Consider the following 23,970-nt stretch of genomic DNA (forward strand, 5'->3'; position numbering starts at 1 on the left):
TTATACCAAAGGCTAAAGCAGAAGTACTCTTATTCTAAATTATCCTATTATACTTTTCAACTAGTATCAATACTAGTTTCTTCTTACCTTGAATTTTTACACAAAACATTTTATGTATATTTTCATGTATTAAAAATTCCAAAACCATTTCAAAATTTTAGATTATAGTAAGTAAATATTTCATATAAGTAAAATTTATGTATAGAAATCCCAGTTGCACGGACTGACATTATATTGTTCTATTTTTTCACTCATGTTCAGCCTGGGTAGCATTGCCCATTTTTCCATTCATTCCCTGTAAGAAGCGGTGTTGTGTGGTGGAGTAGTAGCAATTAATCATCAACACAGGCATGTTTGCTTCTTCCTTTCATCAGGTTGCTGCTGATTCCCAGTCTCAACCTTCTTTTATTTCCCTGTGGTGCTTGCCTCTTTTATGGTTGATTCTAAAAGCCTTACTGCTGACTCCAGGACCTTACAGCACAAATGGATCTTCCCTGCTTCGATATACCCTTAGTGCATATTTTAAAACACTTATCTTATAGAGATTTACTCATTCTCTCTTACTCGTGTATTTTTTTTGCTGTGTATTTTTCATTCCTGTGCCTTATTCAGCCTCAAATGCATATTCAAGCCTTTCACTGAATAGTAGTAATATGCTTTAATTAGCACTAATGCCCAAAGTGAGTTTTACAAGTCAGGATCACACCATTTTCGGCATGATGTAATGTCAAAATCAGCTATTTGGATGGGACTTGGTAAGATTAATGTCTGATAATGTACTTGGTATGTATTTCAAAATAGGTGAGAATTGGCAAAAGACCAGGAAGTGCAGTAAAAAGTGAATTCAGCAATGCCCGAATTTGCTGTTTCTGCACGCTGGTCACTTGGATTGATGTGTCTATCCATTTCATAGTGATTTGATTTGGAAGAACATGTTTTCTAAAGTAGATATTAGTCCAAAGACAAGAGAGAAATGAGTAATATGGACTTGCAGAAAGAACAGTTAATAGATGTTACTCTCTCTTCTCATTTTGTATTAATAATATGGCACAATGAAACACCATTGTGTGTGTGTGTGTGTGGTGTGTGGTGTGTGTGTGTGTGTGTGTGTGTGTGTGTGTGTGTGGTGTGTGTGTGTGTGTGTGTGTGTGTACAGATTTCGTTCTTTTCGGTGTTTTTCCTCAGGACTGTCTTATAATAGTGTCCAGAGTCAAAATAGTTGTCAGTGATTGATTGGCTTGGTCTATTGATCTGTTTTTATTCTTTTTCTATTCAGTCCTATTTCATACATTTTTTCTGCTTTCATTTTTCATCCCTAAATTGAAGGAGACCTTGGACTTAGAAGTGGAACAGATTCCATCTAGTCTCAGAGGTGGCCCCGAATGTGACATGTACATGGTGACATACACATCTTTCTGTGAACACCTCCTCCTGATACAATGGGTAGTCTATGCCCAATCAGGGCAACTCTGTTGAATGTACTAAATCAGTTTTGTGTGTGTCTATTTGTTTGAGGACTTGCAGCCACTGTTCTTGCAGATACAGACTCTAAGCGTAAGGAAGTGGGCACGGACTGGGGGAGGGCTTACCAGTAATAAGGAGCATGCAGACTAAGAAACCAACACACACTGGGACAGGCAGCCTTGTCCAGGCCAAGCAGTGATGTAATCACAGGGGAAACGTGAAGGAACAAATTGGTTCCTTTACCTACACAACGAAGTGTTTAAGCTAAAATGGTTGTTCCTACCATGGAAGGAGACAAAAATAAATTTTAGGAGCATCTAATCTTCTGGTCTATAAAACGTTTATTATTGATTGTGGTCCAGTTTAACAATTTATATCTATCTCAGTGATGACTGTAATTTAAAAAAATTCCACTTTTAAATGGGTCATGGTACCAGGAAAGATATATAAAGTTTATATAACTACTTCAAGGCCCTTCTATATGCTTTTCATGAATAATAACATTTGTCTGAATAGTAACATTTGTCTGAAGGTAATTTTGACCCAGCCATCTAGACCTTTTGGGTATAAAAAACTGAGATGCTGAAATATGGCATTAGCCATCGTGCCTTGATTTTTTTTTTAAAATATATTTTATTGATATTTTACAGAGAGGAAAGGAGAGGGATAGAGAGTTAGAAACATCGATGAGAGAGAAACATTAATCAGCTGCCTCCTGCACACTCCCTACTGGGGATGTGCCCGCAACCAAGGTACATGCCCTTGACCGGAATCGAACCTGGGACCTTTCAGTCCGCAGGCCGACGCTCTATCCACTGAGCCAAACCGGTTTCGGCCGTGCCTTGATTTTTTATGTAAAAACCTATTATTTATTAAGAAGGTGTTATATAATTTTTTATTAAAAGATAACATTTTAGTTATTAAATACAAGGTCTGAGTTATAAAGCACATACTCCCATCATGACTTAATTATTATAAACTAGAGGCCCGGTGCACGAAATTCGTGCACGGGGGGGGGATGTCTGTCCCTCAGCCCAGCCTGCACCCTCTCCAATCTGGGACCCCTCGAGGGATGTCCGACTGCCCGTTTGGGCCCGATCCCCACTGGGATCGGGCTTAAACGGGCAGTCGGACATCCCTCTCACAATCCAGGACTGCTGGCTCCCAACTGCTCGCCTACCTGCCTTCCTGATTGCCCCTAAACACTTCTGCTTGCCAGCCTGATCACCCCCTAACCACTCCCCTGCCAGCCTGATTGATGCCTAACTGCTCCCCTGCCAGCCTGTTTGCCCCTAACTGCCCTCCCCTGCAGGCCTGGTCCCCCCCAACTGCTCTCCCCTGCAGGCCTGGGTCCCCCGCAACTGCCCTCCCCTGCAGGCCTGGTCACCCCTAACTGCCCTCCCCTGCAAGCCTGGTTCCCCCCAACTGTTCTCCCCTGCAGGCCTGGGTCCCTCCCAACTGCCTTTCCCTGCTGGCCTGATTGCCCACAACTGCCCTCCCTTGCAGGCCTGGTCCCTCCCAACTGCCCACCCTTGCTGGCCATCTTGTGGTGGCCATCTTGTGTCCACATGGGGGCAGGATCTTTGACCACATGGGGGCAGCCATCTTGTGTTTTGGAGTGATGGTCAATCTGCATATTACTCTTTTATTAGATAGGATAGAGGCCTGGTGCACGGGTGGGGGCCAGCTGGTTTGCCCTGAAGGGTGTCCCAGATCAGGGTGGGGGTTCCCTTGGGGTGTGGGGCGGCCTGGGCAAGGGGCCTGTGGTGGTTTGCAGGCTGGCCATGCCCCTCCAGCGACCCAAGCGGAGGCCCTGGTATCTGGGGTTTATTTATCTTCTACAATTGAAACTTTGTAGCCTGGAGCGGAGCCAAGCTTTCTGCTTGCTCCGTGGCAGCAGCCTTTTTTTTTGGGATTTATGTATCTTCTATAATTGAAACTTTGTAGCCTTAAGCGGAGGCCTGGGTGGGCCAGGGTGTGCAGAAAGCTTGGCTTCCTCCATCACCGGGGCAACCCTAGCCTCCTGCTCTTTCCAGCTCCGAGGCTGCCGCCATTTCTGTTGGCCTTTATTTATCTTCTATAATTGAAACTTTGTAGCCTTTAGTGGAGGCCTAGGCCAGCAAGGGCAGGCGGAAAGCTTGGCTTCCTCCATTGCCCGGGAAACCCAAGCCTCCCTCCTGCTCTCTCTGGCCGTAGCCATCTTGGTTGGGTTTATTTGCATATTTGCTCCTGATTGGCTGGTGGGCGTGGCTGGTGGACGTGGCTTGTGGGTGTAGCGGAGTGATGGTTAATTTGCATATTACTCTTTTATTAGATAAGGCTAGTAGCCCTGCGCATGAATCCGTGTGCCAGTAGCTCACCAGTAGCTCCCTGCCGCCCTCCAGTAGCTCTCTGCCCGCTGCCCCGGCCTCCTGTAGCTCCCCCGTCCCCCTCCCCCCCTGCCCCCCTCATTGCTTGCTGCCCTACCCCCTCCTGTAGCTCTCCGCCGCCCTCCTATAGCTCACTGCCTCACCCTCCTGCTGATCCATGATCCAGTCCTTACACCGTCAGTTATTATGCTTCACGGCGTAACGACCATTTGCATATTACATCTTTATTAGATAGGATTCTACCAGAATCAGAGAATAGGATCTTGAAATTTATTTTCTAATTTAATCCTCTCACTTTACAGATGAGAAAATTGAGGACTGAAGTCAGAGGGTTTTGTGGGGCGGATTCTCCTAAGTTCTAGAACAGTATGTTTCTTACATCTACCTCCCTGTATTTGTCTGTTTTATTCCTAGAATGAAAGCTATTATCTTTTCCTACTTCATAGACTGCTGCTTAATGACTTTTTAAACATTATACTTAAAAATATGTTTTTACTGATTTTTGAGAGAGAAAGAGGAAGGGAGAAGAATAGAGAGAGAAACATTGATGAGAGAGAATCATTGATTGGCTGCCTCTTATACGCGCCCCCTTCTGGGGATCGAGCCCACAACCCTGGCAATGTGGTGACCTCTTGGTTCCTAGGTCAATGCCAAGTGCTGAACTACACAGGGGTTGGGCTGCTTGATGACTTTAAAAAAAAACAATGCCCTCTTCTTCAGCCTGGTCCCAGCTGTGAATTCTGTATGTCCTTATCATCTCCTCATCACTCTGAGTACTAGGTGCTTTAAAAATTTTGTTTAGTTTTTATCTAGACCACCATATGCCAGTTTATTGATTTGCTTATCAGTCACTTTCAGATGTTTTGACAACAACTCCATTTACACTGTGACCCAGCACTGGTATACACATACACATGGTAATAATGCATATTAAGTAAAACAAAATTCTATGAAATATTACATGCAGTGCACTTTAATATTTCTATCCTATTTTCTTAACAATTGCTGGTAGTGATTCACTAAATTGACTTCATAATCCACTAGTGATTATGACCTTCAGTTTGAAAAATATTGCTCTATAACTATAATAGGTATGATATTTCATGTCATACTTTAAGATATGGGTATTAATTTAAAATATTTTATACTTTCTCATTTTGAAATGTCTTCCCTGTCAGAAGAGTGGTTATATAACCTATCTAGTTTCCCAAGGGCAGCTAAACACTTTCTCTTGCTTTAGAAAGCGTTTTCTCTTTATCTTGGTCACAGTTTTTAAAAAGTCTGGCATTTGGCAAGAGGGGAAAAATGGTACCATGTTGATTTTCTGGTAGTAAGAGAAGTGGTAATTTTTTATTTAGCCATTTAAATGGAAATTGCTTTAAGTGTATTGTCATCTTAAACATAGTTCACAGAACATATTTCAACAATATTAATTTTTAGACGTTGTTACATAAATTTTTAGCTCTTTATGGTGGATCGGGCAAGGAAGCATTATCCAGGTTTTGCAGGTGAGGCTGAATTGCTTGTAGTTAAGCAGCAAAAACACTGTGTTGTGCATACCTGTGTTTACCCTACTGTTTTCAGGGGCCACTGGTGTTCTTAGTAACAGTTTGCTTCACCTCTATGCCTAAGGAGCCATTCTGCTTTGTGTTTTGAGTTCTTATACAGTTTTTAAAAAATAATTTTTCTTCTCTAGTAGGGCTCTTAGCTGCTGCTTCTGGGTCTGTCAGTGTGCCTTGCAAGTGCGCCTGACTGTAGATGGCCCCAACTCTTTTTTTTTTTTTTTAAATTAGAACCTTCTTCAACTTTATTTTATTATTTTTAAAAATATATTTTTATTGATTTCAGACAGGAAGGGAGAGGGGGAGAGAGAGAGAGAGAGAGATACATCAATGATGAGAGAGAATTATTGATCGGCTGCCTCCCTCACATCCCCCAACGGGGATCGAGCCCACAACCCAGGCATGTGCCATGATCGGGAATTGAACCGTGACCTCCTGGTTCATAGGTTGATGCTCAACCACTGAGCCAAGCCGGCCAGGCAGCCCCAACTCTTAACTTGCTTCTCCACTTCTCTCGCATAAGAAACAAAATGGATGTAGGAACTGTAGCTAATGTAAGAATAAATTCTAAATGTAAAATCAGAGTAAATAGGTCCTTGAGTGAAGTGCAGAAACTTTACTCATTGCATATATTTTATCTCTCTTGTGTGCCCAGTGGCTATTTTAAATTTTTATAGTTTGAACTAGAAGTCTGGTGCATGGATTCGTGCACCAGTGGGGTCACTCAGCCTGGCCTGCACCCTCTCGCAATCCGGGACCCCTCGGGGGATGTAGTAGTGCACAAAGCGGGAGATGGCTGGGGAGGAGCCCGAGCTCGGGCCGGGTGCAGCGCTGCTCCTGCTCATCCTGACCCCCATGCGCCTGCTGCTGCCACCACGGAGGCGGGAGAGGCTCGCGCCACCACAGCTGCTCTTGCCAGCCGTGAGCCCTGAGTCTGGTGCCTGTTGGTCAGCTGAGCAGCGCTCCCACTGTGGGAGTGCACTGATCACCAGGAAGAAGCTCTTGCATTGAGTGTCTTCCCCCTGGTGGTCAGTGCATGTCATAGCAACTGGTCGACCGGTCGTTCGGTCATTCGGTTACTTAGGCTTTTATATATATAGATAGATTATTTTTGCTTCTGAGAGGCTTCCCCTCACCCCCTTCTTCCTGAAGCACTGTCTCTCCAGTGCCACTATGGGCTTTGCATGAGTTTGTGATGGATATCCTCATTCATGCTTAGCTTTTGAATTTATATGTATGGTGAGGAGGTTGAGCTTCCCAGAAATTCGACTCCCACATGGGTGAGGTTTCAGTATCCCATTGTGACTTTTGTGAAATATAGTGGATCGACTTTGTACTTAGGCTTAGAAGTTGGAAGCAGTACCTGTTTTACAGGAAGTTGTGTTTCTTAAACCACATATTCTTAGCAATCAAACCCCGTCTTTATCTAAACCGTGTTTCTAATCTGAAGTTATTGTTGCAAGATAGCCATCAGCCATTATCTGGACAGTGGGCCAGGTAATCATAGAACTCCTTCACATCAGTGTCTTTTAAATACCTGACCTAAATCCCTGACCACGAATAGTTTGAGCAATCTGTAGAATCATCAGGCGTAATGTCAGTGCAGGTGAGTCATAAAAATCCTCAAATTATTTCTTTGAACTTGTCTGTGATGTGCTTTATGGAAATAGTTCCTGCTCTTCTGCCTCTTTGATGTCAGTCTCTTTGGTGAGGCTGTTTCCCCTTTTGCCCTTGAGTGATGGAAGAGCTCAGAGTTGCTCAGAGAATCATGGATGTGTGCAGCATGACTGACAGCCTTGATAAGCAGTTCACCCACCTGCTGGACATCGCTGTCATTTTTGGGTGCCATGTTCTGTTTTTGATGCAGATTGCTGGTCAGTATCACAATCTGATCGAGTCTCTCTCTGTCAGGAGGTGCAATGAAATCTTTTCCCTGGTTCACACACAGAGAGGAATGCTTTATATACATCTGTGTCCTCCATTCTGCCCTCGTTTCTGGAAACCACATATGCTTTTTTAAAAAAGAAACAAAGAAGTAAATTTTCTACCATTATCTGCTCGTCTATTCTTATTTCCTCCTAATCAAAGATAACTATAATTTTCATTATTGAACATTGCCTTACTCTGGATGCATGGAATAGTAGACTTTTAAAACTGGTTACATTTAATAAATTCCTATGGTGGCCCCTTAGATTGTAATGGAAAAATAGCCCTAACCAGTTTGGCTCTGTGGATAGAGCGTCGGCCTGCGGACTGAAGGGTCCCAGGTTCGATTCCGGTCAAGGGCATGTACCTTGGTTGCGGGCGTGTCCCCAGTGTGGGGTGTGCAGGAGGCAGCTGATCGATGGTTCTTTCTCATCGATGTTTCTTTCTCATCGATGTTTCTAACTTTCTATCCCTCTCCCTTCCTCTCTGTAAAAAAAATCAATAAAATATATTTTTAAAAAAGAAAAATAACTGTATGCTGCTCTTTTCCTTCTGATAACAGGAAATAAACAGTACCAAACTTTACTTTATACAAAGTGTAAGATGGATGTTAGCAAAGACAGTCTCCTTTGTTCAGAAATAGTCCCCGGAGCTCTCCACAGCTGCCGGAAAGGTTTCCTTTGAGAGGTTTGTTTTTAAAATGCAAAACACCCTATCTCCATGACCTCTTGCTCTGTTTTCCGAATGCTGTTCCCCTTGATACTACTTTGCCTCTGTTATTTCTTTTGTCTGGAGTCCCATCCCTGTTTTTTGTTTTTGTTTCTACTCTTTTTTCTAGACGTGGGTGAAGCGTGACTTGGGTCGGAAGTCAGCACCTCTTCTTGGAAGCCTCCCATGCTCTGTCCCCCGGGCCCTGTGAGTGAGGTGACTTTATTCAGTGCTCCTCCTTGGTCTTGAGAAACAACCTCTGGGTAGCACTTACTACACCGCTGGGAACACTAGCAGATTGTGGGCTCCCTGAGGACAGGGGCTTTGTCTTGCTGATTTCTCTATTGGATGAATTTGCCATGGGGTTGGGTATCACAGGGGCCCTCCATAGGTCTTTAGTGAACGCACGGCAGTTCACAGTAGGGCTTCATTATGCACTTAGAGCTGCACCCAGGGTCGTTTGGAGGATTTACTAAAAGTGTGAAAGAGACTAGTATTGTGCTGAGCCTGTCAGAGGTTTCATTAGGTATTTGTTAAGTCTGAATAACTTCACATGAATTATTTTAAGCCATTGTTTCCTCACCTGCTAAAATAAACTTACCCTGTCGAGAAGGAAAGGCACCTTCTATGCAGAGGAAGGGAAAAGGAAGGGAAAGGATAGACATTTTTCAATAATAATAATACCTTTCAGATGTGCATCGTATTTGATGACTTCAAAGGACTTTTCCCAAAAGCTTATTTGATTCTTTCAAATAAGGTATTTGAGGTATATTATCTCTATTTTAGAGGCGAGGAGTTGTGACTTGCCAAAATCATAGAGCTAACTCATAGAAATCATTGAAGCATTTCTTTATGTATACCTTCATGAAATTTGCCATGTTAGGAATTCAAAAACTTGAAGAGACCTTACACTAACAGGCCCGTTTTTCCAGCCTCCCAGTTGTCTGTGCTAGAGGCAGTCACTGCAACCTGCTTCTAATTTAATCTCCCAGAGATTTTATGCACGTACAAGCAAATATGTACGTCTTCTCTTTCTTTCCTTTTTTTCAAGCTAATGACAGTACACTGTACATACTGGTCTACGCTTTACTTAAAACTTCCATTGTAAAATCTACATTGCATACAGACATGTTTAAAATACACAAGTGAAAGAATACTACACCTATTAGCTTAACACCTTGCATACAAAATAGAGCATTGCCAGATAACCAGTGCCAAGCATTAACCCAGCCATGCACATGAAGGCTTGCTGAAGGTTCATGGAACAGTCTTTGGGTCAGAGCTGGCTTTCCACTTCCCAAGAGTTTACAAGATTAGCTTCTTAGGAAGTCTGTGGGCAAGACCATGAGTGAGTCATGGGACCATAGGGCTCTTTATAGTTGAGACACCTGTCAGGATTCCAGTGTCACCAGGTATGGATGACTGGCAGAAACACCTTCAGAGAGTGGGCTGTTGTGTGTTTTCTCCTAATCTCACCATGGCCAACTTCCAGCTCTCGGGAGTATCGGTTAAATGAGTGCGCTCATTTGGTTCCTGCAGGGGAGTCTAGAAACTTCATCACCACACGGTCAAGACAAGTTAAATACAGATCAGACTCTGGACCAGGGTTGCGAAGGCATTCTGTCCTCCAGCTAAAAAGAGGACCCAGTGGCATTAGGTGTCTTGGAATTGGCAGCCAGCCACACGACTGTCTACAGAGCTACAGAGGGCAAGTATTTCAGGTGGACTGTTTGCCCTTTCCATCTTGTATGTAGGTGTCTTCTCAGGGTCTTCCTTTAATGAGTGCCTTTCCAACAACAATCAGTTCTCCAATTCTGTACAAACTGGATGTCCTATAATTAATTTCATTTCAGTTCTGACACTCTCCACTTGGAGTTAGCATAGACCCCGCAGGCGAAGGGCTCAGACCCACGAGACTGTCTCCACGTTAGACACTAGTCACAAATGAGGTCTCTTGCACTTCTGCCCAGCATACTATTAATTTGGAGACCTCCCCTACACTTGATAATTTGCTAAAATGACTCAAATAATCATATCAGAACTCAGGAAAGAGCTATGAGTCATCTCCTTAGCATACAAGAGACTGCTATCACTGAGAAAAGATGTTTAGGAGCTCTGAGCCAGGAACGGGACGAAAACCAAGTATGTTTTTTGTTATACCACAAGTATCATCCTATAAATTCCTTTATGTCACCCCTATATTGGATACTCTGTTTGTGTTTGTTTGTTGTTAGTTTTTGGTAATTTTTGCCTTGAACTTCTTGGTTTTACTCTCTCCTTTTAGTATATCCTTCTGTAGCTTCTTGAGAAAAGGTACAAGATATTTGAAAATGTTTTTCACCTACAGCTAATACTGTAACTCAGCAGGTGCATGATTCTAGCTGGGAGGTCATTTTCCCTCAGAGTTGTGAAAGCATTGCTCTGTTGTCTTCTAGCACCCAGTGTTGCTGCTGAAGTCCGAAGCCATTCCGATTCCTGACCCTTTGTGTATGATTTGCTTTCTCTCTCAGACCATCTTCTTTTGGTCCCCAGTGTCAAGAAATTTCACAACGTTATGCCCTTTCCTAGAAACTTAGAGACTTCGGACTTGTGAAATCTTCCAGTTTATTCTTTGATGATTTTCTTGCCTCTCTTTTTTATTTCTGGTACGTTTGTTATTTGGATGTTGGACATCCTAGATTAGTCCTTTCTCTTTTCTCTCCTATTTCCTATTTAAAAATACTTTTGCTGTGTTTACTGAGAGGTTTCTTCAGCTTTATCTTCCAGTACTTTTTTGAGCTTTTTAAAAAATATTTTTTTATTGTTTAAAGTATTACATATATTAGTACATATATCTCCTTTTTTTCCCCATTGACCTTCCCCCAGCCTCCCCTACTCCCTGTCTCATGCCCTCATCCCCCCACCCCCCCACCCAGTGTCTTGTGTCCATTGGTGTGCTTATATGCATGCATACAAGTCCTTTGGTTGATCTATTTCCCTCCCTCCCCAACACTCCCCAGCCTTCCCGCTGTAATTTGACAATCTGTTGGGTGCTTTACTGCCTCTGTATCTACCTTTTTATTTATCAGGTTATAATGTTCTTTATTTTCCATAAATGAGTGAGATCATGTGGTATTTTTCTTTCATTGCCTGGCTTATTTCACTTAACATAATGCTCTCCATGTCCATCCATGCTGCTGCAAATGGTAAGAATTCCTTCTTTTTTTTTACTGCAGCGTAGTATTCCATTGTGTAGATGTACCATAGTTTTCTAATCCACTCATTTGCTGACGGGCACTTAGGCTGTTTCCAAATCTTAGCTATGGTGAATTGTGCTGCTATGAACATAGGGGTGCATATATCCTTTCTGATTGGTGTTTCTAGTTTCTTAGGATATATTTCTAGGAGTGGGATTACTGGGTCAAATGGGAGCTCCATTTTTAGTTTTTTGAGGAAACTCCATACTGTTCTCCACAGTGGCTGCACCAGTCTGCATTCCCACCAGCAGTGCACGAGGGTTCCTTTTTCTCCACATCCTCGCCAGCACTTGTCATTTGTTGATTTGTTGATGACTGCCATTCTGACAAGTGTGAGGTGGTACCACATTGTCGTTTTGATTTGCATCTCTCGGATGATTAGTGACTTTGAGCATGTTTTCATAAGTCTCTTGGCCATCCTTATGTCCTCTTTCGAAAAGTATCTATTTAGGTCTGTTGCCCATTTGGGTTGTTTATCTTCCTTTCGTTAAGATGTATGAGTTCCCTGTAAATGTTGGAGATTAAACCCTTATTGGAGATAACATTGGCAAAAATGTAGTCCTATGCAATGGGCTTTCTTGTTGTTGGGTTGATGGTTTCTTTTGCTGTGCAGAACCTTTTTATTTTGATGTAGTCCCATTGTTTATTTTCTCTTTAGTTTCCATTGCTCTAGGAGCTATATCGGCGAAGATATTGTTTCGGCATATGTCTGAGATTTTGCTTCCTGTGGATTCCTCCAATATTTTTATGGTTTCCCATCTTATGTTTAAGTCTTTTATCCATTTTGAGTTTATTTTTATGTGTGGTGTAAGTTGGTGTTCTAGTTTCATTTTTTGCATGTATCTGTCCAATTTTCCCAACACCATTTATTGAAGAGACTGTCTTGATTCCATTATATGTTCTTGCCTCCTTTGTCAAAATTTCTGGGTTCTGTATTCTATTCCATTGGTCTATATGTCTGTTCTTGGGCCAGTACCAGGCAGTTTTGAAAAAAATGGCTTTGTAATACAGCTTGATATCTGATATTGAGAGCCCTCCTACTTTGTTCTTCTTTCTCAGGATTGCTGTGGCTATTCGGGATCTTTTTTTTATTCCAGATGAATTTTTGGAGAGTTCATTTTAGGTCTGTGAAATATGCTGTTGGTATTTTAATGGGGAGTGCATTGAATCTATAGATTGCTTTGAGTAGTATGGACATTTTAATGATGTTATTTCTACCAATCCATGAACACAGTGTTTTCTTCCATCTGTTTATGTCTTCCTCTGTCTCTTTTTTCAGTGTCCTGTAGTTTTCCACGTATAGGTCTTTCACCTCCTTAGTTAAGTTTCTTCCTAGGTATCTTAATTTTTTTGGTGCGATGGTAAATGGGATTGTTGTTTTTTTAATTTCTCTTTCTATGGATTCACTATTGGTGTATAAAAATGCCATATATTTCTTGGTGTTAATTTTGTATCCTGCTACATTACTGAATTCATTTATTAAGCCTAATAATTTTTTGATGGAGTCTTTAGGGTTTTCTATGTATAAGTATCATGTCATCTGCAAATAATGACAGTTTTATGTCTTCTCTTCCAATTTGGATGCCTTTTATTTCTTCTTCTTGTCTAATTGCTATGGCTAGCACTTCCAGAACTATGTTGAACAGGAGTGGTGAAAGTGGGCATCCCTATGTTGTTCCTGTTCTTAGGTAAAATGGATTTAGTTTTTGCCCATTGAGTATGATGTTGGCTGTAGGTTTGTCATATAAGGCTTTTATTATGTTGAGGTATGATCCCTCTATTCCCATTTTGCTGAGGGTTTTTTATAGTGCGAAAAGTATTTCAGGGAAAGAGGAAGCCCTGGTGTAAGGAGTGTCCTTGGTGTGTTTGAGAGAAAAGTGAGGCCAGTTTAGTGACAATATTTTTCATGATGTAAATGTGAAAATAACTATGTACTTACCTCCTTTCATTTGTCAGTTTCTATGCTGAGGTATGTTTTATGTAACAGCTGTAATTAGTAGAAAGAACACCATTTCAGCCACTCGTTTGTTTATGATCTTAGACTTTTTAACTTCCTTCATTCCAGTTTTTCTATTCATAAGTTGTTGTAGTCAGGATTAAGTGAGGCACATGTGACTATACCCTCACGGTAGGTGCAGAGTAAATGGTTGTTAAATGTTTTGAATTTGTCATATTTACTAATGTGATTTCTTTCCACTTCCCTGCACACTCCTATGCTTTGGGTATCCTGCCCTCTGCTGCTGTTGCCTGTCTGCAAACACCTGCAGTTGCTGTGATCAGTTGTATCAGTGTCCCCTGGAGTGTAATATTTTCCTCCTCTGCCCATTGTCTCACTGAGCTGGACTCTCCTTGAGCTGGTAATTCCATTTTCTCTCCTTGTGTGCCATTGAAAGCAGCAGCGATGGTTTGTTCTCGCCGTTCCTGGTCTTCCATGCAGTGGTGCCATCCCATTGAGGGGCTGACTGTTAGACACTTGACCAAGGCAGGTCCTGATTGAGCGACAGTGCCCACAGCTGAATCACTTGTTTCTGGGTTGAAATGGTATCTTGACTTTGTTGATGAGCCTCTTCATAATCCTGAAACAGTTCTGTAATGCTTTCTTCCATGGGCCACCATTTCTATTTTACTGCCATCCCAATTTTGTCCTAAACCTGGGTCAGCAAAGTTTTTCTATAAAAGGCCAGAGGGTTAATATTTTACACCTTGCAGGCACATATGGTCTCTGTTACATGTCCACACTTAAAAATGTAAAAGCCATTTTGACTGAAGTTAGTAAATATTCTTATGAATTTTTAATTGTTTTCTGGTGCCTTAATTTTAAAATTGTGAAATATAGCGTTTATTGAAAAATGGGTGAAAATTTACACATTTGGTTTAATGCACAAAAATGAAACAAACTTTTGTGAATGCTATCTCCCAAGCCAGAAATATAATATTATTAATTCTTCAGAGCTGCCCCCCACAAATCCCTCTCTAATTGCATCTTTCTCCCACCAAGAAGTCAGAAATTGAGTAATGGAATAAACCCAATGAAAACAAAACCTGCTATACTGCATCTTGTGGAAATCGTGCCTTTGCTTACGTTTTAGTTTTACCACATGTGGTAAGTCTCATTAGAATATATTATTTGGCCTTTGATTGATTTTGAATTTTGTATAACTGGAATCATACTACATGTACCTTCTTTTGCTCAACGTTATGGTTTTGGGATCCATTCGTGTTAATGTATACAGAAGTAGTTCATTCATTCTCGCTGCTTATTGAATTCCTTTGTTTGGCGATACCACCTCCTTTTCCAGCCTGGTTTACTGCGGGTGGACATCTGAATTGTTTCTGGTATTTGTCCTAATGAGTAATGCTGCTGTGAACATTCTCACTCCGTTCTCCTGGTGCACCTGTGTGGGAGATCGTCTCAAAGGAAGTTGTTGGGCTTTTGCACGTCTGGCTTTTCACAGGAATGCCTGTTTTCCAAAGTGGTTGTATCAGTGAGCTCGCCCTCCACAGGAGGAAGAGAATTCCCTTTGCTCCTCATCCTTGTCAACAGCTGGTCTTGTTCTCGTTCTTAGTTTTTGCCTTTTTAGTGGATGCGATAGTATCTGTTTCATTGTGGTTTTAATTGCATGTTCCTGATTATTTAACAGTTGAACATCTTTTCACATATATTTTTTCTATAAGCTTCTATCATTCCTATTTTATTTCTAGTTATGGCTTTGCCCACTTCTTACCCATTAAATTATATATCTTGTAAAAGTAGATTTTTGTTTATATATTCTAGATAATGATTATTCTTTTTGTTATTGGGCTGTATATTTTTTTTGTTTGTTCTCTTTATGGGACATTCTCATTTCAAAGTTAAATTTACTGGTCTCTTATTGGTCTAGGTCTTCTGCAGCTTTGCCTTTCAAATATAGGTCTTTAATTTACCAGGGATAAGGAAATTTTCAAGCATATAGAAAAGGAGAAAAAAAAGTAGAGTATAAACCCTTCTCATATGTCCATCACTCAGCTTCAGAAAGTACAGTTTTGTTTCATCTATTTTTACCTCCCCACATTTTTTTTTTTGGGGGGGGGGGAAGTAGTTTAAAGAAAATCCCAGCATCATATCTTTCACCTGTAGATATTTTAGTTTTACTGATGTCTGCTTGATATATGACTATAGAGAGAGGCATATTAAGATCTGCTATGGTGGATTTGGCTATTTCTCATTGTGGTTTTATCAATTTTTGCTTTATAGATTTTGAGGTTATTTTAAAATGTTTAGAATTATTATATCTTCCAGATGAATTAATTTTTTATTATTATGGAGGGACCATCTTCCTTTCTCATAATCCTTTTTGCTCTGTAGTCTGCTTTCTGTAGCAGATATCAACATGTTGTTTTAAGTCCCTGACTGGTTTAAGCAAAGTGAATCCTCAGCTAATAATTTCTTTCAGGCAAGAATTTAGCGATAATCTCATCCTAAAATTAATATTCCAGTGGTTTCTCTAGAATTTTTATATCTAGATACAATAAGCAGGAGATGTCAGATGTCATCAACATCCATTGGAAAGCAACATGGTATCCTAGAAAGGACACAGAATTATGACTTAAAAGTCATGAATCTAAATCCTAGCTCAACTAATTACCAGATCTGTGTCCAGATTCTTCCTCCAAATCTTAGTTTACTGATCTGTACAAAAGAAGTAATAATAGTATACCTTCCTCACCCAATACCTGAGACAGTTTTTAAAAATACTAGATATAGCCCTGGTCGTGTGGCTCAGTTGGTTGAAGGTCGTCCCATGCACCAAAACGTAGCTGGTTTGATTCCCAGTCAGGGCACATGCCCAGGTTGCAGGCTTGATCCCCAGTAGGTGGTGTGCAGGAGGCAGCCAATCGATATTTCTCTCTCACATCAATGTTTTTCTCTCTCCCTCTCCTTTCCTCTCTCTAAAATCAATAAACGTATTTTAAAGGAAAAAAAATTAACATCTATTTTTAAAAATAAAAATAGATATAAAACATAAAATGGAAGTCCTCAAAATCTGTACATCTGCCTATATAACTTAGTGTCCACTGAACACCGAGAGTTTCTCTTCTTTGAGGTCGCAACCTTGTGAAATACATTTGTTGTAAAATATAGGTAATTTTTGTCTTTTCCTACAGGTGTGTATGTAATATAGACTGCAGTGGATACAGTTTTAACCCCGTGTGTGCTTCTGATGGGAGTTCCTATAACAATCCCTGTTTTGTTCGAGAAGCATCTTGTATAAAGCAAGAGCAAATTGACATAAGGCATCTTGGTCATTGCACAGGTAAAATTCAATCTACTTATCCATAGTCTTTTCTTTAATTTGTATGTCTTTTATCTTATCTGTACACTTTGATAGTGTTCCAAATTTGTAAAATGAGAACTCCATGCTTTCCTTTTTTATACTTTTAAATTTCTTTATTACTATTTTAGATTTCTTTTCTCACTTATTTGTATCTTCTGAAGATACAAACTATGCTTTTTGGTTATTTAGTTACGAAGCTGACTTTAACATGGATTTCTGGATATGTTCATAGTTCTTAAAGGTTGTCTTAAGTTTATAATGATTATAGCTGTTTAAGAATTAATCAACCTACTAGTATCTTAATTATAGTAAAACTGTAAATATTGCCATCTTCATCTTTTTCTCTAGAGCAGTGGTTCTCAACCTTTCTAACGCCGCGACCCTTTAATACAGTTTCACATGTTGTGGTGACCCCCAACCATAAAATTATTTTCGTTTCTACTTCATAACTGTAATTTTGCTACTGTTATGAATCGTAATGTAAATATCTGTGTTTTCCGATGATCTGTTGCGACCCACAGGTTGAGAACCGCTGCTGTAGAGCCTAAGACCATCGGAAAACACAGATATTTACATTACGATTCATAACAGTAGCAAAATTACAGTTATGAAGTAGCAACGAAAATCATTTTATGGTTGGGGGTCACCACAACATGAGGAACTGTATTAAAGGGTCACGGCGTTAGAAAGGTTGAGAACCACTGCTCTAGAGCATAATAGTTTACTTTGTTTCCACATCCTTTCTGTAGTTTTTGGCCCCACATATTATGTACTATTAGAACTTATGGTGTGAAGTTATAGAATGTAAGGAAAAATAATTACCTTCAGTAAAAATTCTTTTTGCCCTTATTGCTTTTTGTCATAGTTTAGAAGCCATGATCCCAACTAAGAATGAGTTTTTGTTTTCCTTACTAGAGTTACTCAGGCACTGAAGACAGATGTTTTCAAACCTTCTTTCCTCGGGAGATGCACAAGGGCTAGGATATATCATTTCCTAGTAACACACGAGGGCCAGGCACATGCTCATGGACTAGCATTGTACATTGTTCTTGCTTATTAGGTCTAACCACCCTCCCCTACCTCCTTCCTTTTTTGGACTTATTAAAGGTCTATGTTTTTAACTGATCTAAGGGGGAAAAATGTAAGCCAAAATTTGGTACTTTATATTGGTAACAAATTATTTGTGTAATACTGTACAACTATGTGCAATACTTCTTGTCTAAGCTACCAAATGATACCCAAGAAACTCATCTGAGGATTTCAAGGGGGGCATGGTAGAGGAAACCATTTGCTGATAGGTAGGTAGATAGTCCACTTAGCTTTGATCTCAAGAAAGTAATTTTGTTTGTCTTTCGTTCTTGGGGTGGCATTGAGCGTCTAGGTTGAAAGAAGAGCTTGGAGAGAAAAAAATCTTTTTTTTTCCCCCAGAAGAACTGGTAGTATCATGGTTGATGATACTACCTGGAATTTCAAATTCAGAGCGGTTGGCCAAGCTTAAGAATTTTGTTAAATGAAATTCATGCAGATTTAGAATCCTTTGGAGTAGTTGGCCCTTAACTTTTATTTTGGTCCCCTGTGTAATATTTCCATCCGCACCTAACTATATCTTCCCTTTCCTCCCCCACTGTGTACAGGAAGCTTCAGCTTGTGCTTCCCAGCGGGTACTTACGATTCATTTACAGCCTTCCAAGTCTAAATACAGTGCACTGTCCGGGGTCATTTTTTAGTAAAATTGTCTGAGAACAAGCTGAGATTCTATATTTATCTTAATCTGATATGTTTCCAGGGAAACTGTGGTAGAAGGTACATCTTGAAACCATTGTCCCTTGGAGAAAGGATTAATCCTTTTTCTTCAGGGTGTGCATTATTTTAGTTTGCCCGAGGAAGACTTTTTAAGGCGGAGACATTTGAGGTGCAGTCTAAATGAAATCAGACTGTTCACCTGCAGAGCGTGTATACATCTGGGAGGCCCGAGGACTGAGGCAGAAATTCCACAGTAGATCAAGAGAATGGTGGGGAATGTGAGCAGGATAGTGGACAGAGTTGGGAAGGACCCGGAGCATTTGTAATATTTGGGAGTTACCTGATGTGACTTAAACATCATATGTATCTTAATTTGAAAACTGTTTTCTCTTATAGACACAGACGACACTAGTTTGTTGGGAAAGAAAGATGATGGACTACCATATCGGCCAGATGTGAAAGGTACTGAATCATGATTTTTAAAATTTTGGCCAACTATTGAAATGTGGTCACTAGCTGTCCTTAGCAATTCTATGTCTATTATAATGACCTTTCCAACTTGGCTCTCTGTTAAGCAATATACATTCTGCAGTGATTATCTATATAATAAAAGCCTAAGCAACTGTTACAGTGGAACGACTAGAACAACCGGTTGCTATGATGCACAATGACCACCAGGGGGCATATGCTCAGCTAGAACCTGGGCTCATGGCTGGCAAGCGCAGCGGCAGTGGCGGGAGCCTTTCCTGTCTCTGCGGCAGCGCTAAGGAGCAGCAAGCTGAGTGGTAAGGAGCAGCGAGCAGGCAGGCGGTAAGGAGCGAGGGGTCCTGACAGTGAGAGGGCGCGGGCTGGGCTGAGGGACCCTCCTCCCCCAGTGCAAGAATTTCGTGCACTGGGCCTCTAGTTAGTTATAATATTAAATGAAATAGTTAAAGCACTTCTCAATGTACAGAATACTCTCACATACGTTTTTTAAAATTTTTATTATGATAATTATAGACTTACATGCAATTCTAGGAAATTATATGGAAAGATCCCTCATATTTGCTTTTTATATCCTCTTTACTTCTGTAGAACCTACTATTAACACTTGCCCTGTGTGCACAGGTCTTTCAGCCTTGTTCCCTCTGCCTGGAACTCTTCTTTGCCTATTAGTCATCATTTCAGGCTCAGCTTAAAAGTCATTTCCTTTTGGGAAGTATTCCTTCATCCTTAAATCTAGATCAGGTGCCTGTCTCATATACCCCCCTATCCAAGCACATAACCTACTCTAATTATAGTTGTCTTTTTACTCATCTGTATCTCAGTTAGGACAGGAGGCTGTATCTATCATGTTCATGTTTGTATTCCTGACATTTAGTAGAGTGTCTGTTCCATACTTGTCAAAGAATGGATGCTGCTCAAAGCAGCTGTCGGATTTATCTGTACAAAGTCTTACATGCAGTAAAGGTCTGAGCAGGGGCTGGGTTCCGGGTCCCTTGACCTCACGTGCCGTGTTCTTTTACTTCTCATTTTCATATCCATCATTTCATTTTGATTCTCATAACTGCTCTTGGGAAAGGACCAATAGGAACATCGAAGCTGAATGAGGTTATATGCAGAGGACCAAAGGAAGCGGCTGGAAAAATTGTAAGACAGTTCTCAGCAAGAAAGATCTTTTCAGTTGAGCTCCTGGAGGAGAGTGTTCATGAAATGGAGCATTTGAATGTCCAGCATGCAGGCTGAATTAGTGCTTTTCTTGGCCTGTTGAAAAACCGTCGGTAACAATTGAAATTGCAGTGTTAGAAGCTTTGTTGTAGATGTTGAAGGCATCAAGGATATGATGGTCGAGCATGAGGTGTGTGGGAGATGGGTATGTGGCATTTTAAAAACTGGATTATAGAAAATATCAAACATATGAAAACAGAATAGTATAATGTACCCAATACTCGTCTTCAACAGGTGATCAGCATTGTCATTCTTGTTTTGACTTTATAATCCCATTCACTTGATTGTCATTATTCTTATTTTACTGTTGTTTTTTTGAGGTATAATTTACATGCACTGAGATACACAAATGTTAGCTATCAATTTTGACAAATGGATACACCCCATGTACACTGTACTTTATCACAATCTATAATAATTCCATCTACCCAGGAAGTTCCTTTGAGGTGTATGGCATTTTAATGAGGCCATTTTTTATCAAAAGATATTTTCATACAGTCTAAAATTGAACCACAACACCGTTTTATTACCAAGACATTTTTGCTTCTTTCCTGAGCTATATATACCTCACCCTCACACTCACCCTACCTATGATCTCTTTCTCTCAGTAGTCTCCTTGCCTGCTGACCAGCAATACCAGAGAAATATTCCATTGCTTGGTGACTGTTGTTTATATATTCTAATACAGCTCTTTTGATATTACCTTTTAAAAATGGTTTTGGCCCTGCCGGTATGGCTCAGTCAGTGGTTGAGTGTCAACCTAGGAACCAAGAGGTCACGTTTCAATTCCCAGTCAGGGCACATGTCCATGTTGCGGGCTCAATCCCCAGTAGGGGGTGTGCAAGAGGCAGCTGATCGATGATGTTTCTCTCTCATTGATGTTTCTATGTCTCTATCCCTCTCCCTTCCTCTCTCTCTTTTTCTAAAAACCAATGGTTTTGAAAAACTTTGCCTCATCTAAAGATAAGACTGAGCCAGTTGCTAAAATCACCTTGAAGGAAGTCTGAGGGTGTGTGTTGTGGAGTGTGGTGGAGAGACATGATGAGGAAGGATGGTTAGAAGGATGTGTAGGTGGACGGCACAGACCCCTAAGAGAGGAATGTTGTTGGGAGAGAGGATGGGATGCTGATCTGGAGGTGACAGTAGGGGAAAGGTGTTTTAGAAAGTAATGTGATCTTGGTATGTCAGGGAGATGAAAGGAATATTTTCTAAGGGAGTGAGAAGGTGGATGCGTTTATTCACATTAGAAAAGGTGTTTCACTGGACAGAGTGGAAAAGCTAGGAGAGGAAGAGTCAAGGTTGGTGTGAAAAATAGTAGATTTAGAAATGAAAGAGTGGGAGGTGTTGGAAGGTAGATAGGTGTTTTTACCTAGGTAGAAAATTCTTCAATGGGGTCCAGGAAGACTGGGGTTAGGGAAGGATATATAGAGAGATATGTTAGTGATGAAGCTTGAGGTGCAAGGTAGTATAGGGGAAGAAAAAAAGGGTATATTGTATCTTTTAATTGAGGATTTGTAGAAATTATGAGCCCTGGACTTACTGATACAGTATTGATGTAGTTGTGGCTTCAGCAGTTGACCTTCAAAATGCATGTCTTGGTTGTTAATACAACTCCTTGTGCTTTGTTTGGGTTGTTTATTGATGGGCCAGGACGGATTGCCAGTGGGACATGCCTTTGCAGATAAGCCATGTGGCGCTGGGTTTTCTTACATCATGGTCCCTTAGCACCATACTCTCCTTTGTGTTTGAAAACACTGCTGCTGGTGGTGGATTGTTTCTGGGTGGGAGGAGCCGCAGGGTGACCAAGTAACACTTTGTGTGGTGCAGACACACAAAACATTGTTCAGACACCAGTGGCTGCAGCTGTGATTCCTGGAGCCTGCCTATCACCAGTTGCCTGAGGACATTGTTTAGACAGGACCATTCTCTGCCTCGTTCTTGCTGTGCGAGGCTCTGCTTCTGCCCCTGCTTTATGGCATCTTTACAGCCTTTTTAAATTTTCCTTTTTGAAGTTATTAATTTACTTGGCCTAGAGAGCAGGTGCTTGGACATGCCGCATTTGTCCATTCCCTACACACCTCCCAGGGTAGCTTGGTGACATTATAGTGTTACGGAAAAGCACTTGTGCTCACGGGTCAGATTTGGTTCGCACTTAAAGGCTGTGTGGCCTGATTTCTCGGCACCTCAATCATCACATCTATACAGTGGTATTAATATCTACCACCTAGGATTTCTCTGAATATTAAATGCCACATCACTGAATTTATTATTGATGTTATTATGGGAATTGTTAATACTTTTGCTTTCCTTGTTGGTAGCCTGACTGTGCTCAAAGGTCTTCCTATCTATAGCATGTTTAATGATTCATGAGAAACATCCGTAGGGCATTCACCATTCAGCAATTGTCAGTTGAATACCCTACTATGTGCCAAGTGCTTTCACATATTTGTGTTATTATTTAATCCTCATTACATCATGTTTTCCTCATTTTGTAGATGAAAAAGCTGAATCTGTGAGATTTTGTGGCTTGTGTAGAATGACAGAGCAAGGACTCTCTGACCCTAAACCCTGGCATTCTTTATCTTCTATCACAGCTATTCCAGAATTCTATTCTGCTCCCCTTGCTTTCTTTCTTAATTTCCTTCCAAATAGGTAATCTACCATCAGCTATCATCTTGGCAAAATTTGTTCTCTAGCCTTGGTCTTTCTTAAAATTTTTTTTTTTCTAATCTTCACCCAAGGATATATTTTTATTGATTTGAGAGAGAGAGAAAGGGAGGGGTGAGGAGAGAGACAGGAGAGAGAGGAAGAGAGAGAGAGAGAGAGAGAGAGAGAGAGAGAGAGAGAGAGAGAGAGAGAGAGAGAGAGAAAGAAACACATTGACCGGTTACTTCCTGCACATACCCCGACTGGGGATCGAACCCACAACCTGGGCATTGCCCTGACCAGGAATCAAACACACGATCTTTTGGTGTACAGGATGATGTTCCAACCAACTGAGCCACCCCGGCCAGGGCTGGGCACCACGCTTAGAGATGGTTGTATCAAACTATCTAAAGGATTGGACTGGGGAAGTTTGACCTTAAGAAAAATAGTTGGTGGGCAATGAGTTAGTGGGTGAATAGACATGGCGGAAATCTACACAAAGTTCAAGGAAGAGAGATTTTATTTAACATAAGAAAATATGGTAATATTGAAATTAACTGTATCAAGTTGAGTTTCTAACCTCTGGAAGTATTCAGGTAAAAACAGGCTTTCAGGGTTATTAACTAAAGGGATTCCTTCATCAGACCAGGGACCATTCCAGATCTGAGTTTTTTAGCTCATTTACTTTCCAAAGCAACTTCAAGCCATATCTGTTTTTCCGCATCTCTAGTATCTATTCCGACTGCTAAGCTCTAGCTTAGCTTTTTCATTGTCACAAGTTTGGGTTATGTAGTGACCTCCTAATTGGTCTTCCTAGTTCTCTTGCCCTTTATCTTCCAGGCTGGTATCCAATTATTTTTTCCCCAGAGCTTTTTGAGTCTTTACATACTATTAAGTTCACTTGTTTAAAATGTGCAGTTCATTGTGTTCTTGTTATATTTACAGAGTTGTACAAGCATTCACATAATCTAATTTTAGAACATTTTCATTACCCCCCAGGAAAACAACTCACACCCATTAGCAGTTACTCTCCATCCCCCTTAACCGCCAGCCCTAGGTAACCACGGCTTTCATCGTGTTGTTCTTCATACGATCAAGAAAACATTTCTCACTTGTAGTTCATGTTTTTCCATAATTTGACTTCACCTTATTTTTCCAACTTTGCCTTATACCCTTCCCCAGTGTGAATGTACAGATCTTAGTAGGTTCATCTATTACTTGTTCTTGAGAATTGTGTCCTACCTTCCTTTTGGTTTCCACCATTCCTCTATAAGTCCACTCTTGGACTGACTCC

At 40.8% G+C, this 23,970-nt stretch overlaps 1 protein-coding gene across 1 annotated transcript in view; it reads left to right on the forward strand.

Moving 5' to 3' along the window:
• The window catches only part of TMEFF1 (transmembrane protein with EGF like and two follistatin like domains 1), a 78,443-nt gene that overhangs the window by 38,166 nt on the left and 16,307 nt on the right, over positions 1-23,970 (forward strand). The window contains exons 6-7 of the mRNA XM_080668072.1: positions 16,411-16,559; positions 18,720-18,785. Coding sequence (XP_080524198.1) covers positions 16,411-16,559; positions 18,720-18,785 — 215 coding nt within the window. The remainder of the gene's footprint in view (positions 1-16,410; positions 16,560-18,719; positions 18,786-23,970) is intronic.

Source organism: Plecotus auritus, assembly GCF_963455305.1.
Source record: "Plecotus auritus genome assembly, chromosome: 5".
In the NCBI taxonomy this organism is placed as follows: Eukaryota; Metazoa; Chordata; class Mammalia; order Chiroptera; family Vespertilionidae; genus Plecotus; species Plecotus auritus.